General features: G+C 41.7%; 1 protein-coding gene across 7 annotated transcripts in view; it reads right to left on the bottom strand.

The window, feature by feature from the left end:
• B3GALNT2 (beta-1,3-N-acetylgalactosaminyltransferase 2) overlaps positions 1–21,986 on the bottom strand; it is a 31,186-nt gene extending 9,200 nt beyond the window's left edge. The window contains exons 1-9 of one of the 7 annotated variants that reach the window (XM_069800711.1): positions 21,734–21,986; positions 16,138–16,242; positions 11,474–11,621; positions 10,038–10,138; positions 8,742–8,935; positions 7,280–7,375; positions 2,851–2,961; positions 2,091–2,172; positions 661–841 (exon numbers count right to left, since the gene is read on the bottom strand). In XM_069800711.1, coding sequence (XP_069656812.1) covers positions 661–841; positions 2,091–2,172; positions 2,851–2,961; positions 7,280–7,375; positions 8,742–8,935; positions 10,038–10,138; positions 11,474–11,621; positions 16,138–16,242; positions 21,734–21,836 — 1,121 coding nt within the window. In that variant the 5' untranslated portion in view covers positions 21,837–21,986. Of the gene's footprint in view, positions 1–660; positions 845–2,090; positions 2,173–2,850; positions 2,962–7,279; positions 7,376–8,741; positions 8,936–10,037; positions 10,139–11,473; positions 11,622–16,137; positions 16,243–21,733 lie in introns of all 7 variants that reach the window. The other 6 variants (XM_069800712.1, XM_069800708.1, XM_069800710.1 and 3 more) reach the window with 6 other exon arrangements.
• Positions 21,987–22,429: the final 443 nt, after the last annotated feature.

Raw genomic sequence — 22,429 nt, 5'->3', positions numbered from 1 at the left:
CTATCCTTCCCCTACTCCTGTAGAGTACAGCATGCAGTCTTTGGCTCCTCAGTAGAAGAGAGATACGGACATTCTGGGTGGAGAGTCCAGCAAAGGGCCACCACGGATTAAGGGCCTGGAGCATCTCTCCTATGAGGAAAGGCTGAGAGAGCTGGGACTGTTGAGCCTGGAGAAGAGAGGGCTCGGGGGAGCTCATCAATGTATATAAATACCTGAAGGGAGGGTGTAAAGAGATGGAGCCAGGCTCTTTTCAGTGGTGCCCAGTGACAGGACGAGAGTCAATGGCTACAAACTGAAACACTTAGGTATACAAGCTGGCCAAAAACCATCCTTTAAAAGACTAAAGCTTCTAGTTTTCAGTCCAAAACAAATTAAAAGAAATGACAAGGAGATGTGAAAATTCTCACACCTGGACTCTTAGAGCAGAAGCCTGTCTTGCCAGCTTATGCTTATTTGAGGCACCAAGGGTCAGCATTCAAGAAATATAGATCCTGTTATTTTACTCACTACATGCCCCCAAAATTGAGAGAGAAAAATATAACTTAATGAAGTAAATCATATAAGGTATGTATTTCATGGCACCTGTCAGATAATGTAACATGCTGGATCATCTTGCACTACAAACAGCAACATTCCTAAGAGAAAATACTTTAAACATACCATCGGTAGAAGTTCAGCAGTTTGGCTGGAACATTTCTGTAAGTGTCAATAACATCTACAAAAACAATATCGTCATAGGTACCACTTTCTTCCTTCAATAAAGCATCTTCTTTTTCAAGATTTTTTATGTGACTTGTAAACCTTTCTGGGCGAGTATGGAGGCTTTTTAATAGAGCATCACCTTCTGAAAGAAACAGCACCCATCATTAAACAAAGATGCATACCTACATACTATTTCACGTTTCTCTTGGATCATACACAACATACTCACAAAATGAATCTGAAGAAGCGTTCAACTCAATGGGGTTATGAAAATCCTACAATTAATTTTAAAATTTCTATGAAATGTTAAAAGTTGCAGAACAGTAAAGTAGTATATTTTTGCATAAGGTCTGATACAGAAAGTAAAAATGTGTTCTTTTCCTTTTCAGTAATAAAAGGATTCAAGTTTTTAAGAGCTGTCTGGGACTTCACTATTCCTCTTACTGGTAGAGCAAAAAGGCTACTGTTACATCAGTTACTCCTAAGCCTATATATCTAGCAAAAAAAAATAAACACCCAAACAAAAAAACCCTGCTATGCTAAGTATAACCAAATTGGCATTGCTTTGATGTAGCACATCACATAGTTGACTGCAGGTAAAAGTTAAAAAAATATTGCAAGAATACTGAACTTCTTTGTAAGGAGATAGTTTGTGGTACTGAAGAACTTTTTGACAAACAGGATGGAACGGCTTTAGCACAGCTCAGTTCAGGTTCCTACACAGATGACAAGACAACAGGACTGCCCAATAACATCTGCCAGGCCTAGCTACAAAAACACAGGAACAACACTCTGAAAGTCACTTCTTATGTTGGCTGTGATGGACGGATAAGAATACATCAACTTCAGTGCTATGTGGCCAAAATCTTAGACATTGGAACGGGCTCCTACAGAGTCTCCGAACATTCTGCTGAAATAGGTGTAAAACAGCAACAACAGGGGTGGAAAAGCAGGCTCTGTTAGGTAGTCACTATTTGTCAGTTAATATTAAACATCATGACATAGTACTTCTAACAGTAGCAGGACTGGAAAAAAATGTGAAAATTATCAGGGAAGAGTTTCATTGCACAATATTTTTTAACTTGGGTTTGGTAACAAAAAACAAGGACTGAGAAGAGAGTCTAGATAAAAATGGCATTTCTGTTAATAAAAAGACATAGGGATGCAAGTCAATTGGAGTGGCCGACAAAGGGCAAGCAAAGAAACCACATCAGGACATTGACACATTAGGCATAAAAAAAAACAGGAAGAAATTAATTGTTTCTACTAAAAGAAAACTTAAGGTGATCAAGTTCATAGAGATAGCACAAATTTTAGCTCAGAAATGTAATTTAAAAGTTCCTGTTTTATCATAACATCAAATGTGATGCTACGTTTTGTAGACTTACCTTGAATAGTGTAGATAAAACCACCTGCTATTCCCTCCACACCTTCCGTGAGTTCATGTGGCAGTGAGCCTTCCCCTGCCTGCTAGAGACAAATTAACACAAAGAGATAAATCAGTTCACCTCTCATTACTGATATGTTTTTCCCTACGATTTTAAGATGTGAAGTTTTCTGGCAACTGAGAATGAAATTAATTTAAAGCTCTTCTGGTTTAGGTACCTGCATAATGAAAGACTAAGATCTTTAACTGTAAAGTTCTGTGGCATTTTTTGAAGTTTCACCTAAAACTAGCAGTACCACTGAAACTTTCAGAAAAGTCGTTTCGAAGTTGAGAGCAAAATATAAAGTTATTCTGGCTAAATTACAACAGCACAGCATGTTTAAGCAAGCAATGTTTTGACAGGAAAAGAGGTACACCGCCAAAAAGCAAAAAAAAACAGGCTTAATCCCGTCAATTGGGATTTTAGCACGGGATTTTTGACCCACATTTTGCCATCTCTGATATACTGATACTGCTTCACACCTGAGAAAGACAACAGGTGAACTTTAATCCCTTCAAAATAAAAGAAAATGCCACTTACTAGCATCATTTTTTGCATGCCCCTGTCCTTTTTCCAGGCAAAGCAAACTTTCCCTCTGAGACAACAGGAGAAGCCCAACTGAATTAACGATTTACAGAGAAACACAGGAAAGCAAAATGCTAAATACCCAAGACTTATAGAAAAATAGAAACATGGTAGAAGGGAAGGTGAGATGACTCACTGTAATGACTCTGAAAACACCCCCTCCATCATTCACCATCACGTTATGAAGGTTTCTTGAAACAAGGCCCTGAAGATCCTGGCTTTCCCACACAATGGTACCTTCAAAACTCTGGTAAGAGAGCAAAACACTGTTATGCAGGTATTAAAAGACTTCAAAGGATGAAAATCAAACAATTTGGGGTTTCTTTTATTTTAAAATAGTCAACTTCACACAACATATAGCTTGAACACACAACACTTGTTCTACTTACACTTCAATAAAAGTAAGTTACACATAGAAGAGATACATCTGCGAAACTCAGAAACTCAGTAATCATGCTTTTAAGACTCATCATGAATCTTCATATTAGGAACATTGAACTTTTAACGGAAGTCTACTGTAAAAGTCTTTGGCTTTCTAACATCATTAAGATGGCATTTAAAGGTGACCTGAAGTGAATTTTTAAAAATCAACTATAAAATCCTGCATTACAAAGAGAATACATTAAAACAGACTTGGAAATAAGTACTTTTTAGTTATCTGCCAAAACCAGAGATCAGAGACTTAACCCTGACATCAGCAAAACTCAAAGGAAAATGCAGCCACCTTTATCCTGGCAAAGCTGTCACAAGCTACTGTAGGAGAGTCACAGAACTCTGACCTCACATCTTGCCTGGTAGGGAAAGGAGGAGAAAGACAAGTGAGTATCTTCAAAACTTTCTGGGTTTAACTGTCAGTTTAAGTTATGTCACTCCAGTGTGTGTGTGGGGGGGGGGGGTAAATTCTTGCATTTAAAGGCATTTCATCTCAACTTGAAACTAATCCACCTAACAGTCCAACTATTACCCATTTTATGCAAGACCCCTGAGAACTTGCAAAGGGACAAGCGGTATGTTGTACAGAAAACAGTACTGATAGTATTATATTCTTTAATCTTTTTAAAGCAATTTCACCCTTATGACAAGGTAGTACAGAGTAGTCGTACGGTTGTTATACTCCTGACTGCTAGACGAGCACATTCTGTTTTGTTTCTCCCAATTTCATAGGAAAAACACTAGTAGCTAGTGTGGACCTTGGAACAGAGAAACAACTTGTTTCAACTCTTTGTAGATGCATCTCTGTTGCTGTAGAAAGTCTGTGTACTTGTACTAACCTCTCAGCTATTCCCCATTTTAGCTTCCTTGTACTCCAGAAACCTTCTGCAGAAACTCTCCAGTTACTGACACACGATTAAGTGTAGCTTAGAGTTCAGCTCAATTCTTTGCTTTCCTCTAGAAGCAAGTCTTAACATCTGCAGCAGTCTCAGTATTTAATGACAGCTGCATATTTCAGAAGTCTCCTACCTATTATTTACAATGCCACCTTTATAAGCTAGTAATGGAGCTAGTCAGTGTTTATTCAAGCTCGACTTGCATGCTCAATACCTTCCCCTTCTTTGTTTAATTACCTGTCAGTTATCAAAACAAATATACCACTATAAATATACCACTACTAAGACTTTTTTTAGTGGCAGGACCCCTGAACACCCTGCACAATAAAACCCACATGCTGAAGTTCCCTATTTGCAGTGGCTGTCATCTCCCATTCCAATGTTTTCTGCTGTAGGGACCGGGCTCTAATCCCACTTCTGTGCCTTGTTTACAGACACAACCTATGGTAAGTTCTTTAGTGAGCCTGAGAATCCTTTCACTCCTCAGCAACCAGAAACATTAAAATTCTCACCACTGACTATTATTGATACTGACTCCAAACATGTACCAAGAGTCTTAATCAGTTATTACCAGTGAACCACAGCGCAAGGTGTCCTCAAGCTGCGAACTATCATTATTTTCCAGGTTGAGAGACTTGTAAGCAAATTTTCTAATGACTTTAGCCTTCAGCTATTCTTACTGTAAGGCGCTTATTGAAAACTGAGGCCTGAAAATGCTTAAAGCAAAACATTACTGGCACACCTGAGACTACATCATCTGGTTTTCCCCATTTAAATTCCAGCCTTGTTGCTGCCAGAGCGCAGTGACATTTACAGTGAATACCGAACAGGTGTACTGACATAATGCAGCCCTGCCGAACTCCTTTCCTAATGTTTAACAGTGCCGTGCTTTTTGTTTTTCCAACCACTCCCCATTAGTAATACAGAGTATGCATAGTACGGAATCCCATTTTCATGCAAGCGGCCCGTGGCTTTTTGACAAGATAAGTGCATTGCTAAGACTTGGCTGTAAGGACCCCTGTGTGAGTTTTAGTTATCTGCTAGTGGTTCTGTTCTTCTGCGCTTTCAGTTGTTCCAAAGCTGAATGATTGATTCTGTCTTTGACAATCTGGCCTGCCAGATGCTTATTCTAATGCTGCATTTCCCTCCCTTTCCCCAAGACAAGCAGGAAGAGCAGCACTTCAGCTGGAAGATGAATGAAACTCTTCAGCAGTCTCTACAATCCATTACTTCTTGAAGGTGGAAAGGCAGAGAATAGATACTGTCTCAGAAACCATCTTGTGACAATTAAACAGTTCACTAAATTTACTGCTCTCAAACAAGTAGATAGGAACACGTGGGTGTTCTGTCTCCTCTGAATCATCTTGTATGGTTCAGCATCCTAAGTATCACAGGAGACTACATGCTGTGCATAAACCCTATTAATCTACATTAGAAACATCATGTTATCCTGTAAGCATTCAGCACATGACACGTATCAGATTAAGGAAGCCCGCACAAAGAAATATATGAATACTAATATCCCCTTTCTAAATGAAATACTTCCCATCTGCCTCTCAGGAAAAACACAATCATTTATAACAAAATTACAACTGCCTAGAAATTTAGCATCGCGAAACAAAGTCTTACAGGGAAAAGGCTTGCAAGTTACACTACCAAATTACTGGGTAACCAATACTCTTTTTAAAAAGAGTAAAAAAAACCTGAATCATTTTGATCTCAAATTAGATTGTCAAAACACATGTACAGAATACTGCAAGAGGTCTGCTCACCCAAAAGGTCTCCTGCCAGCCTAACAAACTTGCATAATATTCAGTAAAAACTATTTAAGAGGATAAACCAATTAATCAGCTACAGATTCCTCTTAAAAAGAGCAGGTTTCCAAATGCATTCATTCTTATAGAGACAGGGGAATAAATCAGAGATTAAACTGGCCCCAAATGTCCTCTCATCCCCCTTCAGTCTTCTCTTGCTCCATTCTTTCGTAAAACACTTAATTTCTTGCATAACAAAACCACCCAGACCCAAAGACAACTTACAGAAATAGGAGCAAGGGTCCAGTTATATAGGAGAATATTTAAATGAAGGGAAACAGCCTAAAATGGCAGCTGACATATCTAGTGAGAGATCACTGGTCCACCAGGAACAATTCCTCGTATGTGGGAGGGTCTGCTGAACTAGAATTCTCATTCTGAGTCAACTTGTATTCACTAAACTTTCATTGTAACAATATCAGGTTTTTTCCTACCTATATTCTGTTCCTTCTGTGTTTAATCACCTTCCTTCCTAAAAAGCCACAAGTAGGTTCTATATCCCTATACCAAAACACTACTCTTGGACTGCACCCCCAATCCCAAAGAGGATTAAAAAAACCCCCAAAACTTTAGATTCTGCCTCATTAGCTTAGCTAATGGTATCTCAGGACAAGCAAGAACGCTAACACTCATTACTGTCCAAAAAGCAGTCTTCTTCCAAATTTCTGATTTCTGAGGGGCACCCATTTAAAAAAAAAAAAAAAAAAACCACACCAAAAAAACAACAAACACTTCTGCCATAGGATGTTGACAGGTTTTAAAAACCCAAATGTCAGTCTTCTGTGCATCCATTTAGTATGTTACAGATAGACCCTACTAAAGATCTTCTTGAAGGTCTAATTCTTGGATCCTTGCATGGTTCAATGAATGAAAAATTCCTCACTAGTGCCGCCAGAAGAAATAACCAAAATCTCAGTAGCCTGCAGTAAGAGCTTCTCGATTACAACTATTCCACTAATACCATTATTGCAAACATAACAGTATCTTGCTGTTATATCCAAGATGTCAGAAGCAGAAATCTCTCTTCGAGCTGTTCCCTAGAAATCTGTGCCATCCTCCCCTCCCTATCTTGTATACTAATGTCTGAAAAAGCAGGAGGGAGAAATAACCGTCCCATTCTCTGGTAAACTCTCCCACAGAATTGAAGCAGGTACAATTTTCACTCAGAAACTGAAAAGGTTTCTGAAATTGCTATTTGTCAATGTAGGTTTTTTTAATCAATTTGTATTTTTCAGGCTTTGCTTTATAACTACCAGTGATAATGAGATGGTGAAAAAGAAATTCTGGATTTCAGCATATACCCTCAACTAACATTCTAGCAGCTTTCACTTGCCTTTTTCTGTCTCAAGCAAAGGCCAGTTTTATCAGTCAGTCTCTCCAGCTGACTCAAAAGAACTGCAGGCAGTTCTGATACTGCACATACCTCTGGCAAAATGAACTGCTCTACTGGCTTGTACCATAATCTGTTCACTTGCACTCCACAGCTTGGTGGACTAAAGCGAGCACTGAAGAGAGCTTCCTGTGAACAACAGAAAAGAAAAACAAACAAACAAAAACCCACACATTAAAAGTGCTGTGAGATTATGCAATTCTTCATCATCTCAATTAGTTACAAAGGAAAGAGGCTTATTCATTGTATAAAACTTAGTGAAAGTTTTATTCTCACAACAGCCTCAGACTCTACAGAATTTGAGTGTTGGATTGACACAGTGGAAGCAAGCAACAATGGAACAAGAGTGCAAGTTCAACTAGAATCCAACCCACAGAGCACATCATCTGGAAGACTTGGACTCATCTCCCAGTTTACAGACTTTCTATCTTCTGTTTAAATAGCTGACTACTGTTAATTGCAACAGAGGATGCTGAACCCTAAAACTTAATTGCTACTATATTACACAGGCCACCAAATGGCTCTTAGATAATAACAAATGACATAAAGATGCAGCATTGCCAGAGTCCCAATCTTCAGAAAACAGTCTCCAAGCACTCCTATGATACTAATTTTTCTCCTTCACTGGAAGTAAAAAGCTAATGCAGATCAAGTTACTAGGCTCTCAATGTTTAGAACTCTAGCATTTAGCAAACATAAATCTGATTACAGTATACTTTTTCTTTTTTTTGCTATTATAAACGCAACTCATTGGAAGTTCATCATAAAAGGCATACTTCAGTATATTTTCTGGACTTAATGTGAATTATTAGCTTAAATTTAAAATTCTTTCTACTCTAGCATAGCCAGAGTCTTGAAATTGGCCTATCAAGTTATTGGTAGAGATAAATGCAATATACCAAATGCAACAATCATGCTCAATGACTTTTTTTCCTCCAGGTTAGCACTAAGCTATTCTATCAAACCCATAACAGCTTGGGAGTGGGGGAAATTATCACTGAAGTTAGATTATTACCTGTAAATAATACCAGTTTCTAGAAATCTCAAAATGTCTTGCCAGAAGGCAGACAATAAAAAGTTACAGCTGTCCTGCATCTCTCTGCTTGAAGGCATCAAATGTGTCTTTCTGCACATGTTTTAAATATATTCTACAGTTTATTTTTTATTCATTGATACCCATCAATACTTTAGAACCTCAAATGCAATCAAAATTGTGTCTTGGAATTAGATATAAGCACTCTTTCAAAAGGACATTTAAATTAACTCACAGCATTTTTTGAATTTCATCTTTTCCTCATCCGGGATATGTGTGCATGTGTATATATTTCTGTGAAATAAGAATTTACAATGCAACAGAAGAAAAATAATTCATATGCTTGTCAGCTAAGTACTTCTAAATCATCAACACAGCATGTTGCTTTCTGTAAGAACTTAATCCACAATAAACAGACAATGTGCTTTAGTCCACTTTCAAAAGATAACTACAATACTCTACCTCATGTTCTGCCTGGTACAGTTTCACAGTGATGTTTCTCTGGAATCCCACCCCATCAGCCTCATAAAATACTCCGAGACTGGTAATGACAATGGGGTAAAGTACACGAAAGTTCACACTGACAATTCTGTCTTCAGATAGCACAGAAGGTACGTCCTCAGGGAGACTGAATGCTTCAATTTCCTGATTCAAAACTGTATGAAAAAGAAAGGACAGAGGTAATGTGAGAAGACTTCATAGTTCTTGAACTGGATACACACAGAGCACACTAGATACACGCAAAACATTCTGATGAATTAGCATGGCTCGCAAGTGCACAAGGATAATCAAACGCTGCAGGAGAAGAAAATACAACTGGCTGCAGACTGCAGCAAGGAGGAATTCAGAGTGATGCAGCAATCTGCAGGCTACCAGCAATTGCAAATCAATGCCTACATATCCACAGGAAAAAAGACTAGAAACACAATAAATCCACAGAGTGAAGACAAAAATGCTATTTGACTGCATGAATATCTGTATATTAGCATATTAAAATAATTATTCATGTATCAAAATGGCATACACCTCCACTTAATCGGATGCCTGCTTTTTGGCATTATTGCCTCCCTAAGCCCTGAGGTACCATTTATTCTTGGGAGACTGGTTAAGCAGTGGATGTTGCCATTCAAAGAGAAAGTAACAGAAGCTTCATTTTATGGTGAATCATGGCTTAAGTGTCAAGCAGTCCTTAGTTAACTTGCAATTAAAGAGCAAAAATTAAATAGGAAAAAAGGTGACAGAAGAACTTACAATTTTAGTTAGGAATTTTTGTATGGCAGCATTTCATTTTTTCCCCCGTGGTACATTTCTTAATTGCTCTCCCTCTACAGCAGAATCTGAAAAACCTATCAGCCAGGCTTGCTTAGAATTCACTTTGCCACCAGAGAAGTCTATCTGACACTCAAGACTCTGGCACCTTGCTACTTTCTTCACATATGACACTAGACCTGATCATTCCAGCTCTCTCCAACTTCATTTTACACAGGTATTGAGTAAAAATGTACATTATATGGGAGAGACTGTCCCCTGACGCAAGGAAAATGCAAATCCATTAGAAGTCAATGGCCTCCCCTTACATCCCCAAAGATCTCTCCCCTTCATGCCTGCACATGGTACTTACAGGAAGATCATGCAACTATTAAGACAGCACCCTTATTTTCAGGACTGGCTGACTCAGTTAAGCACCCCAAACTACTCTCAGAAAAGATGACTAGTTCTAGTTCAGCTCACGGTATTTTTAAAAGTTAACTTCTATACCTGGGTTACTGATGTTCAGAAGTTTGCAGGAGTATGGGTCTTCTCTGTCCTCCACTGGCACAGCACAACCATGCGCACCTATTATAAACTTCACAAGGACACTAAAATAATTTGGTTTTATTAACACCAGTTCTCTCCCCTCCTCCCTCCATCTACAACAAACTTATTTCATCACAACAGCCTGTCTTTCACAGGATTGAGATTTTGAACCCCTGAAAAATCAGTAGTTAGAGTCTGTATGTAGAGCAACCACGTGAATCCCCTCATAGGGGCTCAATTCCAAACCTCCATTAGTGTTTTACATTTCATAATGAGGACGCATGAAGATTGGCAACTAGGAATGTGATTCAAGACAGCCAGCACACTAAACAGAAAAAGACCTAAGGCAACACTGAAGGATCCTGAAGACCTGCCTTTCCCTGCCTGGCTTTGTTACTTAATTCAAGATTGTTTAAATATTCTGCATTCAAAAGGCAATCAAAAAAATAATAAGAAAAGAGACGCATAGCATCAAAGGAGGAACAAGGACCCCAGACTACTCGTTACAATGAAATGTCTCAGTTTTGCTTTGTAGCAAAACAACAGGTTGCTCTTTCCAGTCCCAATCATGGTTGTGCCACAATCAGGAGACAAGAAGCAGTATGAAGAGCAAGAGGGTCCACTTTAGCCTAGTCTTTCACCTAGCAGCTAAATATCCTCCTGGAACTCCATATGAAAGGTCACATTTTTAGATGACTGAAGTAGCTATGCTTCACTCCAAACTGCAAGCTGACAACAAATCTGTGAACTCAGTGGCTCAGTGCAAGGCAGGTACCAAGATGTGAGGCCTATCAAGATGACAGCGTTTCCATGAATGAACTGCAGCAGAAGTTTCTCAGCAAGAACAGAGCTGTCTGTAGACTGTCAGGTCTATGCAAGCAATGAGGAAGGGTTCTGCTGGTCACTCACACTGCAGCAGTCTCATGCACCTGGTTCAGTGGGAAATAAACCTGAACTTTACAGCTGAGGCTGTTGTGAGGGTTTTTTGTGTTTCTCTCACCAAATGTGATCCTGCCTGCTTTCAAGTATCCTGGATTACTAAGCATTTCAAGTTGCATACCATACAAAGTGTACATTGCAACACAAAAAAGGGAAAGTCTTATACATCACTAATGAACAGTGGCAACTAACTGCAAAAACAAACAGCAGCAAATAGTCAAACAATTACATTTTATTCCTTGTATAAAAAACAGTTACAGCTCAGAAAAAGAAGTATTCTTATAGATTACTAAAGAGATTGAAAAAAATTATCAGAGTACAAGATGCTCACAAATAAAGCAAAAAAAGGAAATACTTCCCAAAAGAAAGGATTAGATCAAGATATTTAAGCATTATAGTCTTCCCCCCAACCCCCCCCCCCCGCCCAAAGCCCCAAATTACAAAACACTAGAGATTACCGTTGGCTCAGTGCAGGATGTTGTTTCAGGTGCTTGAACCAAGTGTTCCTTATAACACTGCGCAGTTCATGATTGTGTCGAGCTGACAAAACACCTACAATAATATCATAATGTTTCAGCTTCCACTGAGGAAAGAATGCCAGTGGACCTAGAAATATAAAGCGACAAAGATTTATTATATACACATATTACCATCAGCCTGAGTTGCAAGCAACAATTAAAATGCATCTCAAAAGCAAGAGTACTGGGAACCTGAAACACTAAAATCAATAAGCAGAATTACTATTGCATTCTTGGTTCAGAATTGGGGAAACATTTTCAACATGCCAAAACCTTCACTAGCAGTCTAGGAAAACTTTACTGCAATGATCTAAGCAAGTCACTGCAGGTAAAAAACTGTGACTCACAAGGCAGGCAAAAACATAAGCCTTAGTTTTGACTGACAGCATCTTCCATTCTTTAAATATTTGCCTGCCTGTCTTATGATCAAACTGCCCCCTGAGAACATGCTCTTGCTGGGCTTCTCTTTCCTATCGGCCATCAGAAACCTTGTGGGCAAGACACAAGGTCCTACTGTTCCCTCCGCAAAACTCTTGAGACAGTCTAGGCCTTCTGCTTGTTCATTGATACCTCCTCCAGCATGATTTATCCTAAAGCCTGGGCCTTGTCATCACTGGTACCAGGCCTTCACTATTAAATTCACCAGTATTCTACCTAGGAAAAAAAAAAAAAATTTCAACAAGGCCTGTCAGATTCAGAAATATGCCCATTTCCCCCCTTCTTTTTAAAATTGCTGGGCTACCTTTCTGCCTCATCATTTCAATCTAGTATGTCAAGGCCTATCATTTCCAACCTTTTGAAGTGTAACACCACTTTGCCTTCACACAGGGCATTACATCCCTACACAGGGGAATGCTCTGGCTTTATTCATAGCTGGATGTCACTGCCAATACTTGTAATCCATGATTTAGCTTGTGCTGTTTTAATTTAGAGATCATGAAAGCCAGACTTGATTTCAGGTAAGATTATGACCAGGTATTAGACCTGAGAAGCTCTGACTTAGAGCCTGCAAACAGTCAGGCAAGTAGCTAAAGTGAATTTGCTTAACTTAATTTATCAAACATTCTAGAGTTAAGAGAGATTTATATTTAGCTTTAGTAAAGGATTGCTTTCTACTCATCTCATTTTTTTTCCCATTAGGCTGCAGATAAAAAAAAACAAATGTAAATGCGAGGGTCCTCTAAACTACTGCATACAGCATAGATAAGATTTTTTTTAAATCTAATTTTAAAAAGACAAAAATATCACCAAGTCTGTATTGTATACTCCTACTAGAAAAGAGCTGAATTATAATCCAGATTCTACCTCCTGTACCAGCCTCCCCTTTTTCCACTTTGAAACTGAGAAGATAGATAGGTCTTGTTACAACTGCCCACCAACCTAGGGCCTCACAGCACCTGCCACAAGAACTGCCATGCCAAATCACACCAGACACCCACCTAGCCTTACATTCCACTTCAGTGCGCAGCATGCAGTGGAGAGGCCTTGGCCTTGCTCTGCTCTCTGCTGAATCAACATCAAGCTATTTCAGATTTTTTTTTTTTTTTTTTTGCTTTAGGGGCTATTGATAATGGCTTGCACCCAACTCCCTAGTCCCAAAGCCAAATAAAACAGTGCTCTGCAACTGATTCTCAGAACAGTAGAAGAGCAGGGAAAGTAGAGTGATGTTTCCACAGGCAAACCTTTCCCAGTCTATTTCCCACTAAATATTTTATATCTAAACACACAAACACTGATTTACTGGGAAAAAAAAAGGTTAAGTCCCACAGTTATTTAAATGAATCTGTACTGACAACAGCTACAAGCTTATCAATAACTTAAGCTGAACATTAACCTATTAAGAGAAGTTTACATCAACTTATGCTCACAACGACTTAAAAACCCAAACAGCAAGCCACTAGTTCCACTCCTTGGTTTTTCGCTGAAGTCAACTGTTACATCTCTTATAACAACCACACACTGAATTGGAAAAAAGGTTCAGGAATGTGATTTGTTTGCTGACAGAGCAACAAACTTACTACCCTATATAACATCTGAAGAAACCTGAAAAGTCAAACACATTGCTCAATCCAAATACAATTTTAGTTTTCCTTTATGCTGGTAAATACCAACTATCCAGAGGCTCTGTGTGTCTTTGGAGGTCATTACGTAGCCAAGATCCGTCAGGTCTCGACAACAGCAGAGGTACATCAGGCAGCCACACGTTTGTAAGACTACAACATTATAGCAAATTCCTCTGTAGTCTCATAATTCCTTCTCACGTATCCCTTTTCTTTCCCTGTTCTTCTTCCATCCTTTGATTACTCTTTAAACAGCCTCTGCAGCCTTAACCACAAGCCTTCCAACATAAATCTCATAGGAGGACTAATGTGTTTGTAGACTGCACATGAGGTATTGTTTACACAGATTTGGTTTTTAAGATATCACTTTTAATTAGAAGCAGAACCATTTCATTAAATCAAAATTAAAGAAAAATAAAACTAAGAGCAGAAGTCTATGGGGTGACTTGACTCAGAATAGCGTAAATTGGCTTAAATCAATTAAAAAAATAAAAATAAGCTACTCAAATCAAATATATAAACTTTTAATTAGCTTATATTTTAAAATGAGTGAAGCTTTTCCTTATGAACCGTTCATGTGGGAACAAAGTTAATGTAACAGATGCTTCAGAATTAATAGCCTACTGCTTTTAGAACAGACAGCTCTTTCTTGTTTTAGGCCATCTTCAGGCTTAGTAAGGAAGCATTACAGTGGTCTATATTGAGAAGATTGTCTTCTCTGTCCCAAGGGTTACACCATTTTACTTTTAAAACCACTGAAAATGGGGGGGGGGGGGGGGGAAAGCTTACTTTCACAAAAACCTAATGAATAAGCTCTCTGCTTGTTAGTAAAGGTTTCTACTTCATATGGAAAAGTAGGAGTAACAGTTGCTAAACTTTCAGGAAAAGAGATTCATATGTCTCTCTCTCTCTCTGAACTAGCACTATTAAAAAAAATGGGACATAAAGTGAGAGGCACAGGGGAAGAAAAGACTAAAGCTATTATTCATTTATAAGGATAATTCAGATACGTGCATATATATGCTCTGGTACAGCATAATTTAAAAGAAAACATTGCTGACCTCCAAGTCAATAGTAACAATTTATACAAGCAATCAAAAACTTGCCACTGGGGACCAAACTTATTTATCTCATGTTCTACTTTTGTGCATTCTTAGGCCAAAATTTTAAGTGTTGGTAAAAGGCTAAAAAATACATACTACATCACTCTTACCTCGAACTGGTTGTGCAAGATAATTAAGCCTTTAAATTTTCCAATTACGAAAACAAACAAAAACCCCAAATCTGTACATTTTGTGGGTTGGGGGTGAGGGGGGAGAAAAAAAGCTACATATCACATTCCATGATAAACCCTAAAAGTGCTGCTAACCGAAGGGATGCGGAAGGAGAGGAAGCCTTTCCAATTCAAAGGTCACACTATCACTGATTGCTTTGCTTTTAAATTCTTACTGTCTTAAAGCTGCATCTCAGTTGCATCACATAGCCCTAGACTTCTCAGTGGAACATAAGTAGCCAAATGTGCAATGCCTGCCCTACACTCTTTTAGCGCCAGCAACAAAATTGCTTTCACTTGGCTGTTTTGCTTGAGGCTGTTAACCCACAGCAAAAGCTACAAAAAACATGAAAGGAAGCAGCCCTCTCTCAGCTGCTGAGATCCATTTAATTCTATACAGCAACTGTAAGGAGTACTTCTGTCAGCTCTAAGACTACTTAAATCCGGTCTGCCAGAGTCTTGTTTCACATGGTTAGTAACAAGCTCCTACTGAAGTTTTCTTGGGCTGTGATATTTGTAAGGACAGGCTACCACACAATTGTCTGATGTCTGACCATACATGTATTTCTATTAGTACAGTTTTTCACCTCAGTATGAGCTGTGGTAAGCTTTCACAGGATTCTTGGTCACTAGTTTTCATGAAACTTGGTGAAAACAATGGTCTTTGGGACCTCCACCTGTCTGTCAAGCTTAACTGAGAACTACCAACAGATCAAAGTTAGGAATAACTGCAGGGAAAGGTAAACAAGTCCATATAGAGAACACAAAGCTGTGCCCTTAGAAGACAAGGCTAAAGATGCAGAAGTGTGTCTCCTGCTAAGTTGGCCATGGAAAGAGGTCACTGCTGACAGGCAGTCTGCTGGCCTAGTCAGATTTTAACCACATCAGCAGCAGTCAACAGCTCTTGAAGTTTTTCAAAATCCCAAACTACAGAGATTAACATGCATCTCTTCCTCCTGTGAGGCTGATTCTCAAGTAAAACGTCAAGTTAAGCTGTTAATTATATTTACTGTCATTATAAGGAGATGAAAAGATTGAGAGATCATTTAGCTTGATTTTGTCAACAAACAAGGTAAATATGATCTTGCTGCACATATCTCTACTGATGAGTCCCCTACCAACTACTAAATTTGGCAGTCGTTTTCAGTCAAGTTTGACACAGTGTGCAGTCCCCAAAGTGATTAAGTTCCCATGTTTCATGGAACTGGACTGGACAGAGAAAAGACTCGTTGTTAGTGCCTGCACTGAGAAACGCAGCAGCATAGGGTTACCTGCATTATCAGGCACCAGAGAAACTCCACTGGAGACTGCTAGCATGAGCAAGCTCCACAGAAGGCTGGGCTTTCTATCTTCTGCTACCCATGCAGCTACTTTTTCTCAGAAAAAAAAATAATTAAAAAAAAAAAAAAAATCAGTGAATGGAACTAAGTAGGCCAGGCAGAAGTTATTTAGAATATTCTCAACTAATCTACTTGATAAAATAAGACTAAAAAGGAACAACACCCCTCCAAAAAAAACAAACCCCACACATTCCAGGTTGTTATCTCTGCCTATTCTTGCGACTGCAACCACATTCCTGTTTTTTAATGCCTTTTTCTTCTGTACCGCTTTGTGAAAGATCCAAACAAACACGAAGGAAGGAATTAACTGAATATAAAGGTTTGTATTCAGAGAATGCTGACACACTCAGAAAAAGGACAAAGCAAAGAGCTTTCCCCCTCTCTAATCTTCTTCACTTAAAGTAATCTGCTATAGCTCATCTGCATTACACGTTTCTCTGCAAGCAGAGCTACGTGACCCCCCTTCAGTACCTACGTTATACCAGAGCTAAAAATCGCCAAGATGTGCACCCCTGGTTTCTGCGGGAGCACGGTACTCCTTGAGGCAGACAAGCCTTTAGACAAGCTTTTAAACAAGCTTTACAGATTCAAAGAGGAAAACCTCTGTAGGCAGTTATCTTTTTTCTTTTTTTTTTAACATCAACAGCATTCCCTTAAAGAAATAGGACAGCAAGGTCCTGAGTTGCAAAGTGACAGTAGTAATACTGGTGGGATGATGGTGCTCTAAACACCATTACTGATACAGCACTCGCATACTTCTAGACAAATCTGGGAACAATGGCCAAAGCATCAGAAGCATAGACACAAAAGGAATAAAGCAAATGCTTTTTGCAACACTGAAACTGTTCCTCCCTGCCTTTTTTTCTTTTTTTTTTTTTTTTTTGGGGGGGGGGGGGTGAAGGAGGGCAGGGGGAAGCACAGCACCTTTATCCTTTGAAAACTAGTTACCAATCCCTGATGCCACGGAACAAAAAACCTGCTCCCAGGGAAGGCTACATGTTCCCTCAATAGGCAATTTGGAAGACAACTGGTGAAGAGCTTCCTTCAGCCACAAGTCTTGCTCTCCAACTGTGGCAGAACTGATACTCTTTGCCCCCTGCTCCAGCACCAAAACACAAAAATGCAGCTCCAGTGCTGCTCGTTAGTAGTTTGCAACATCCACGGAATAACTGCAAACTCAAAAAAAATCCCAATTCAGCTGGAAAATACTGTCAGCTTTGTTGTGGATTCTTTGTCAATTATTTCATGCCCATCAAAGGTGAGGGGATTGTTTTTGTTGGGGATGGCCCATCCCTGGAAAACAACGTTATAGTAAGATCTCACAGATGAAGACTGGGGAACAACTGGCAGAACTGCACAGCTACTGCCAATGCAAAACGTGACCTGTTGATGGAAGGTTTCGATTTCCAAGGCCACCAGCCTATTAGTCTTTACATGCCTACAAAAGATGAAATAACTTTGTGACCAAGCATACTACTCTCTGACAGACAGGCTTAACAGATTTCAGACATCTTTTCTTAAGAAAGTATCACATTTTGGCAGACTTTCTCCCTACAGAGCACAGCATCACTCAAAACCTCAGAGGTTGTTTCTGCATTAATTTATTTCAGCACTGAAAAGCCAAAAGCAGGTTAAGCTCTTCCTCCTTCTCTCTCACCTGTTATGTACACAGGCTAGATCATGAGGGGGACAGCCCTAATTCTGCAAGGCAGATCACTAAACTCCAGCCTGACCAACCCTGTATATGGTTCCATTAGGCCAGTGCCTGAAGAAGTACGTGCTGAACCACAGGACAACAGATGGCATACAAGCAGTTTCTAGAAAATGGTGGTTTTTAATCTGTTGCATAATTGTTCACTAGTAAAAGACTGACTCTAACAAAACCAAAAGGGCCAATTCTTAGCTGCCACACACCCCCAGAAATGTAACAGGAATAACGTATTAAAGGGCATTAGCATCAGCAAAGTAGCAGCATGTTACATTGAATGTGTGGGGCTTTCTGATCATGCACTGTAACTGAAGCCCTACAGTGAGTAATTTCCTACTCAGTAAGACTTCTGCCATCAATTAAAACACACGATCAGCAATGAATCCACCTGGAGTGCTAAAAACAGGTCTGTCTGTTCTTTCTCAAGTTTCTGAGGTCATTTTATAATTAGCATTTATCTAAGATTTTTACAAAAATTAACTAAAGCTTCCTACCCACAAACTTCCTTTCGATAGCACTTGCTTGTAACCAGTTAGACAAGGACTTCAATTAAACTTAAAAGCACATTCTTGCACAAATCTTGCTCAGAAGTGCGAATTACAGTCTCATTAACTGATGAACAAAAAGAAGGCAGGGAGCCAGCAAAGTCAGGAAGCCAGCAAAGTCAGGACACTGAAGCAAAGGCCAGTGTCTTTGGTCTCAGAACTGATCTTATATATTTTTTTCCAATTAAAGAGTACTGTCTACAAGAAGTGTACTCCATCTTCTGTGACACCAAGGTGAAAGTCATCATTAACACAGAGAAAGTCAGAATACTGCACAGGAAGAGACACAACCAAGGGCCAAAGCGTGCAGGCAGACCACAGGCCTTTCACATGGCGTAGTTTAGAAGAAGGTCTTATTAAAAGAGGTGCTTCCAATAGAAGACGACAAGTAGATGGAATGAGTGAAGACTGGAACACTGTTTACATTTAAAGTCATCTGACCTACAGACCGCAAAAATTAACTGCTTTCTGGAAATGGAAAGCCTATTTTGCCAGTAGAAGTTAGAAATACCTAAATTGCTCAGCTTAAGAAAACAAAGGTTTAAAACCTTTGATCTCTGTGGTTACACGATGGTGGTGTACCTGAAGGAGGAAAAAAAGACCCTTTTAACTGAAAGGCTTAAGAATAGAAGGGCATAAACCATTTGCAAGCAAGTTTAGGCCAGAAACGAGAAAACACTTATAATCAGGACAACAAACTTCTGGAACAGCCTCTTCCTAAGACTGCTAGGAATCCAAGCGAACAAACAAAAAGCTACCCCAAATCTTCACTAAATAAACGTAGGCTGCCCAGCTGCCATTTTAAGACAGAGCTCAAGCGTTGCTTATTAGAAAAAGTAAGCAGAATTGATGGCTAGAGATGTCTATTCCAGTCTTGTGTTAGCGAGTCAATGACGTCAAGGTAAATAATCAGCGTAACAGGTTATCAACTTTTTAACAAATTTCCATTTGCGTGAGTGTGTGTGATGACTATTGAGAGGGGAATTAAACTCCTCAAAAAATAGAACTGCTGTTCACTCTGCCTTTGACCTCCAGTAGTAGCCAATTTTGCAGCTGTTGAGGCACTATACAACTATTGAGGCACACAGACACTACACAGAAATACCAAAGGATACACAAATAATGCATTTTTATGTCACAGCTATTGTAAAATACTGTCCCATGACCAGATTTAATTTTTATTCATACCAGTGATTCCAGGTAGTAGGTAATAAAGAGCAGCTGGAGCAGTAAACAAGAAAAAAAAAAAAGATATTACTCAATAATCAAATGAAACAAGACTGGCTTTATCAGGCAGTACCAGATCCTCTTAAACAGTTTCAGATTCAAGAAGCCTTTTAATATATAGGGACATTTCTTACTCTTGTATACGAATTCATTAATGTTCCTAAAACACTCTGAATAATAAAAAAATATAACACAGAAGACATCAGAGATAGAAGAGGTCCCTTAGCTCATCCTTCTTTCCTCTGCCAAGGCAGCCATACCTACAGCTTGTACATTTCGCAGTACTTTGAAGGCTAAGAGGCAATCTCTTCCTTAAATTATCATGCAAGGATCAGGCCTACAAAGAGATAGCACATGTACAGTGTTGAATATTTTCCTATGGAAGTTCTCTTTTTATAACAGGCATCAGTTTTTCTCTCCTCAGTGTGAATACATTACTCAATAGGTTACAACTAAGTAACACTAGCACAAACAAAATGTACACTTACTCTTTCAGTATTAAAAAAAAAAAGCTTTTTTAAAAATCCTAGTTATCCTAACATTATCCAATGCGGCACAGTTTCACAGTAACAAACACAAACTTGAAACAGCGAATCTCTGAAGAGCAAAGCTTCTTCCCTCCCTTCCCAACTGAGAAACTTCTGGATTTTCTTTAAAAATATTTGTTAGCGGAAAACACATTTCTGCAGGAAAGGTCATCGTGAGATTCCACATTGCCACTTCTAACTCCAAATTAATGCAATGAAGTTACAAAAGCAGCACCGTGAAAAATGAGGAACAAAACCAGCCAGACAATTCAAACGCGCTTCAGACTATCAACTAGAACTCCCGTTCTTTTATAATTCAAGGGTGCAATGGCCAGAATACAAAGACACCCATACAACTCTGTGGCCTTCAGGCTATGCAAATGCACTGACCCTGCTCCCTTCACACCTGCGTTATTAATTACCACTGGAAATCAGCAGACTCTCATTTCCTCACAGTTGTGTACGCTCTGCACAGGGAACAGGCACCGGTCGCAAAGCATGGCTCTGTTAGTGAACAGGGTACTGGGTCGCTAAACAGAGTTCTAAGCAGATCTCAATTTAAAAAACCCACCGTTTTTTCCTTATAATTTTTTCGGATGTCCTGTAGAATATTTCTTAATGTTCTCAAACAGCTCCTATGGGTAGTTGGCAAAAGTTTCTGCCCCAACAGATGCCTGTTTCTACCAGGCTTGCAGATTTGCGGCCTGAAGACTACAACTTGCCTTATGAGGAGCACAAGGTGTAAGCAAGCCCTCAGGGGTCTGATTTCACTTGTGCCCATCCTGTGAACAGCTTTTTGCACCACAGGGGTTTTAAAGACCGCCGAGGCAAACACGGCACCGCGCAAAGAGCTATTCGGAGGACTGGGAACGACCCGACCCAAGTGGAACGCGTGGGAATTTCTTCCCCACGCACCTCAGCGGGAGCGGGAGGGCGCCCGTGGGGGCAGGAGGGGTTCAGAGGGGGCCGCCGCCCCACAGAAAGTTGCGGGGCACCCTCGACGACCCACGGACGGCCACGGCGCTCGGTGCCTCCGGTGTAAACGGCGGAGCCGGCGCTGCTCTCCGCGGCTCGGCCTAACGAGTCGTTACCTCACGATGAACCCAGGCGGGCACTCCGGGCGCTTTTCCCCGGCGCGCCGTCGTCGTCCCGAGCGAGCCCCGGAGCCCCCCCGAGCCCGGCAGCCGGCAGGCAGACCCGCTGCCCGCAGCCACAGCAACGCCGGAGCCGCCGGCACGGCCGCGGCGTTACGCAGCAGGGGGACGGCCCGACCGTGTAACGGCCACAACCCCCCCCCCCCCCCTCCCCAAACCCCCCTTTCCCCGCGGCTCCTCGCCTCCCGGCCCCGTTAACTGCCCCAGCCGCCCGCGGCCCCAGGCACCCCCCTTCCAGCCCCCTGCCCCGCCAGCCCCGCGGCCCCCGACCTCTCCTCACCAAGGCTCCTGGGGGCGGGGGAGCCCCGCCCGCCCGGGGTGCCCGTGCCCCCGGGGGGCAGCCCCCGCCGCCCGCCCCTTCCCTACCTGCCGGCTGCCTCTCGGGGCCGCCGGGGCAGCTGAGCAGCAGCCAGAGGTGCAGCGCGACCCCGACCGCACAGGGGCACAGCAGCACCAGCCAGTTTCGCATTGGCCGCCGCCGCAGCCAGCCCCTTCCCCTCCGCGCCGGCCTCTCCCAGCGGCGACGGGCCGACTCCCGGCCGCCCGCGGCTCCTCCTCCCCGCCTCCGCCGCTCGGCCGGGCCGGGCTCCGCTGCCCCGCGGCCGCCGGGAGCTGCAGTCCCGCCGCAGCCCCGGCGGGCAGCGGGCGGCGCGGGCGGCGGCGGCGAGCGCCTACAGCCCCCACAATGCCGCGGGGCGGGGCGGCCCCGGGAGGCTGAGGGGAGCGGGGCCGGCGTTGCCGCGCACGGCGGGGAGAGCCGGCCGGGCGAGCGAGCGGGCGGGCGTCCTCCCCCGCGGGGAAACGCCGAGGACGCGCGGCTTTACCTCACGTTCTACGCGGCAGGGGAGCGCCCTATCCTTAGGGGTTGCTGCCCTCTGGGGGGCCGCGGAGCTTCGCCCGTGGCCGCCCTCGGCCCCCCCCCCCGCCCCGCCGCAGGCCTCGCCTCCCGCCGCAGGCCTCGCCTCCCGCCGGGCTGGCCGTGCCCGCGGCTGCCGCTGCGGTGCAGCCCCAGAGGGCTGAGGCGCGGGGCCTGCGCCGGGGCAGCGGCTGGGGGAAACCCTT

Source organism: Haliaeetus albicilla, chromosome 13, assembly GCF_947461875.1.
Source record: "Haliaeetus albicilla chromosome 13, bHalAlb1.1, whole genome shotgun sequence".
NCBI lineage: Eukaryota > Metazoa > Chordata > Aves > Accipitriformes > Accipitridae > Haliaeetus > Haliaeetus albicilla.
This window is presented reverse-complemented; position numbering and strand designations above follow the sequence as displayed.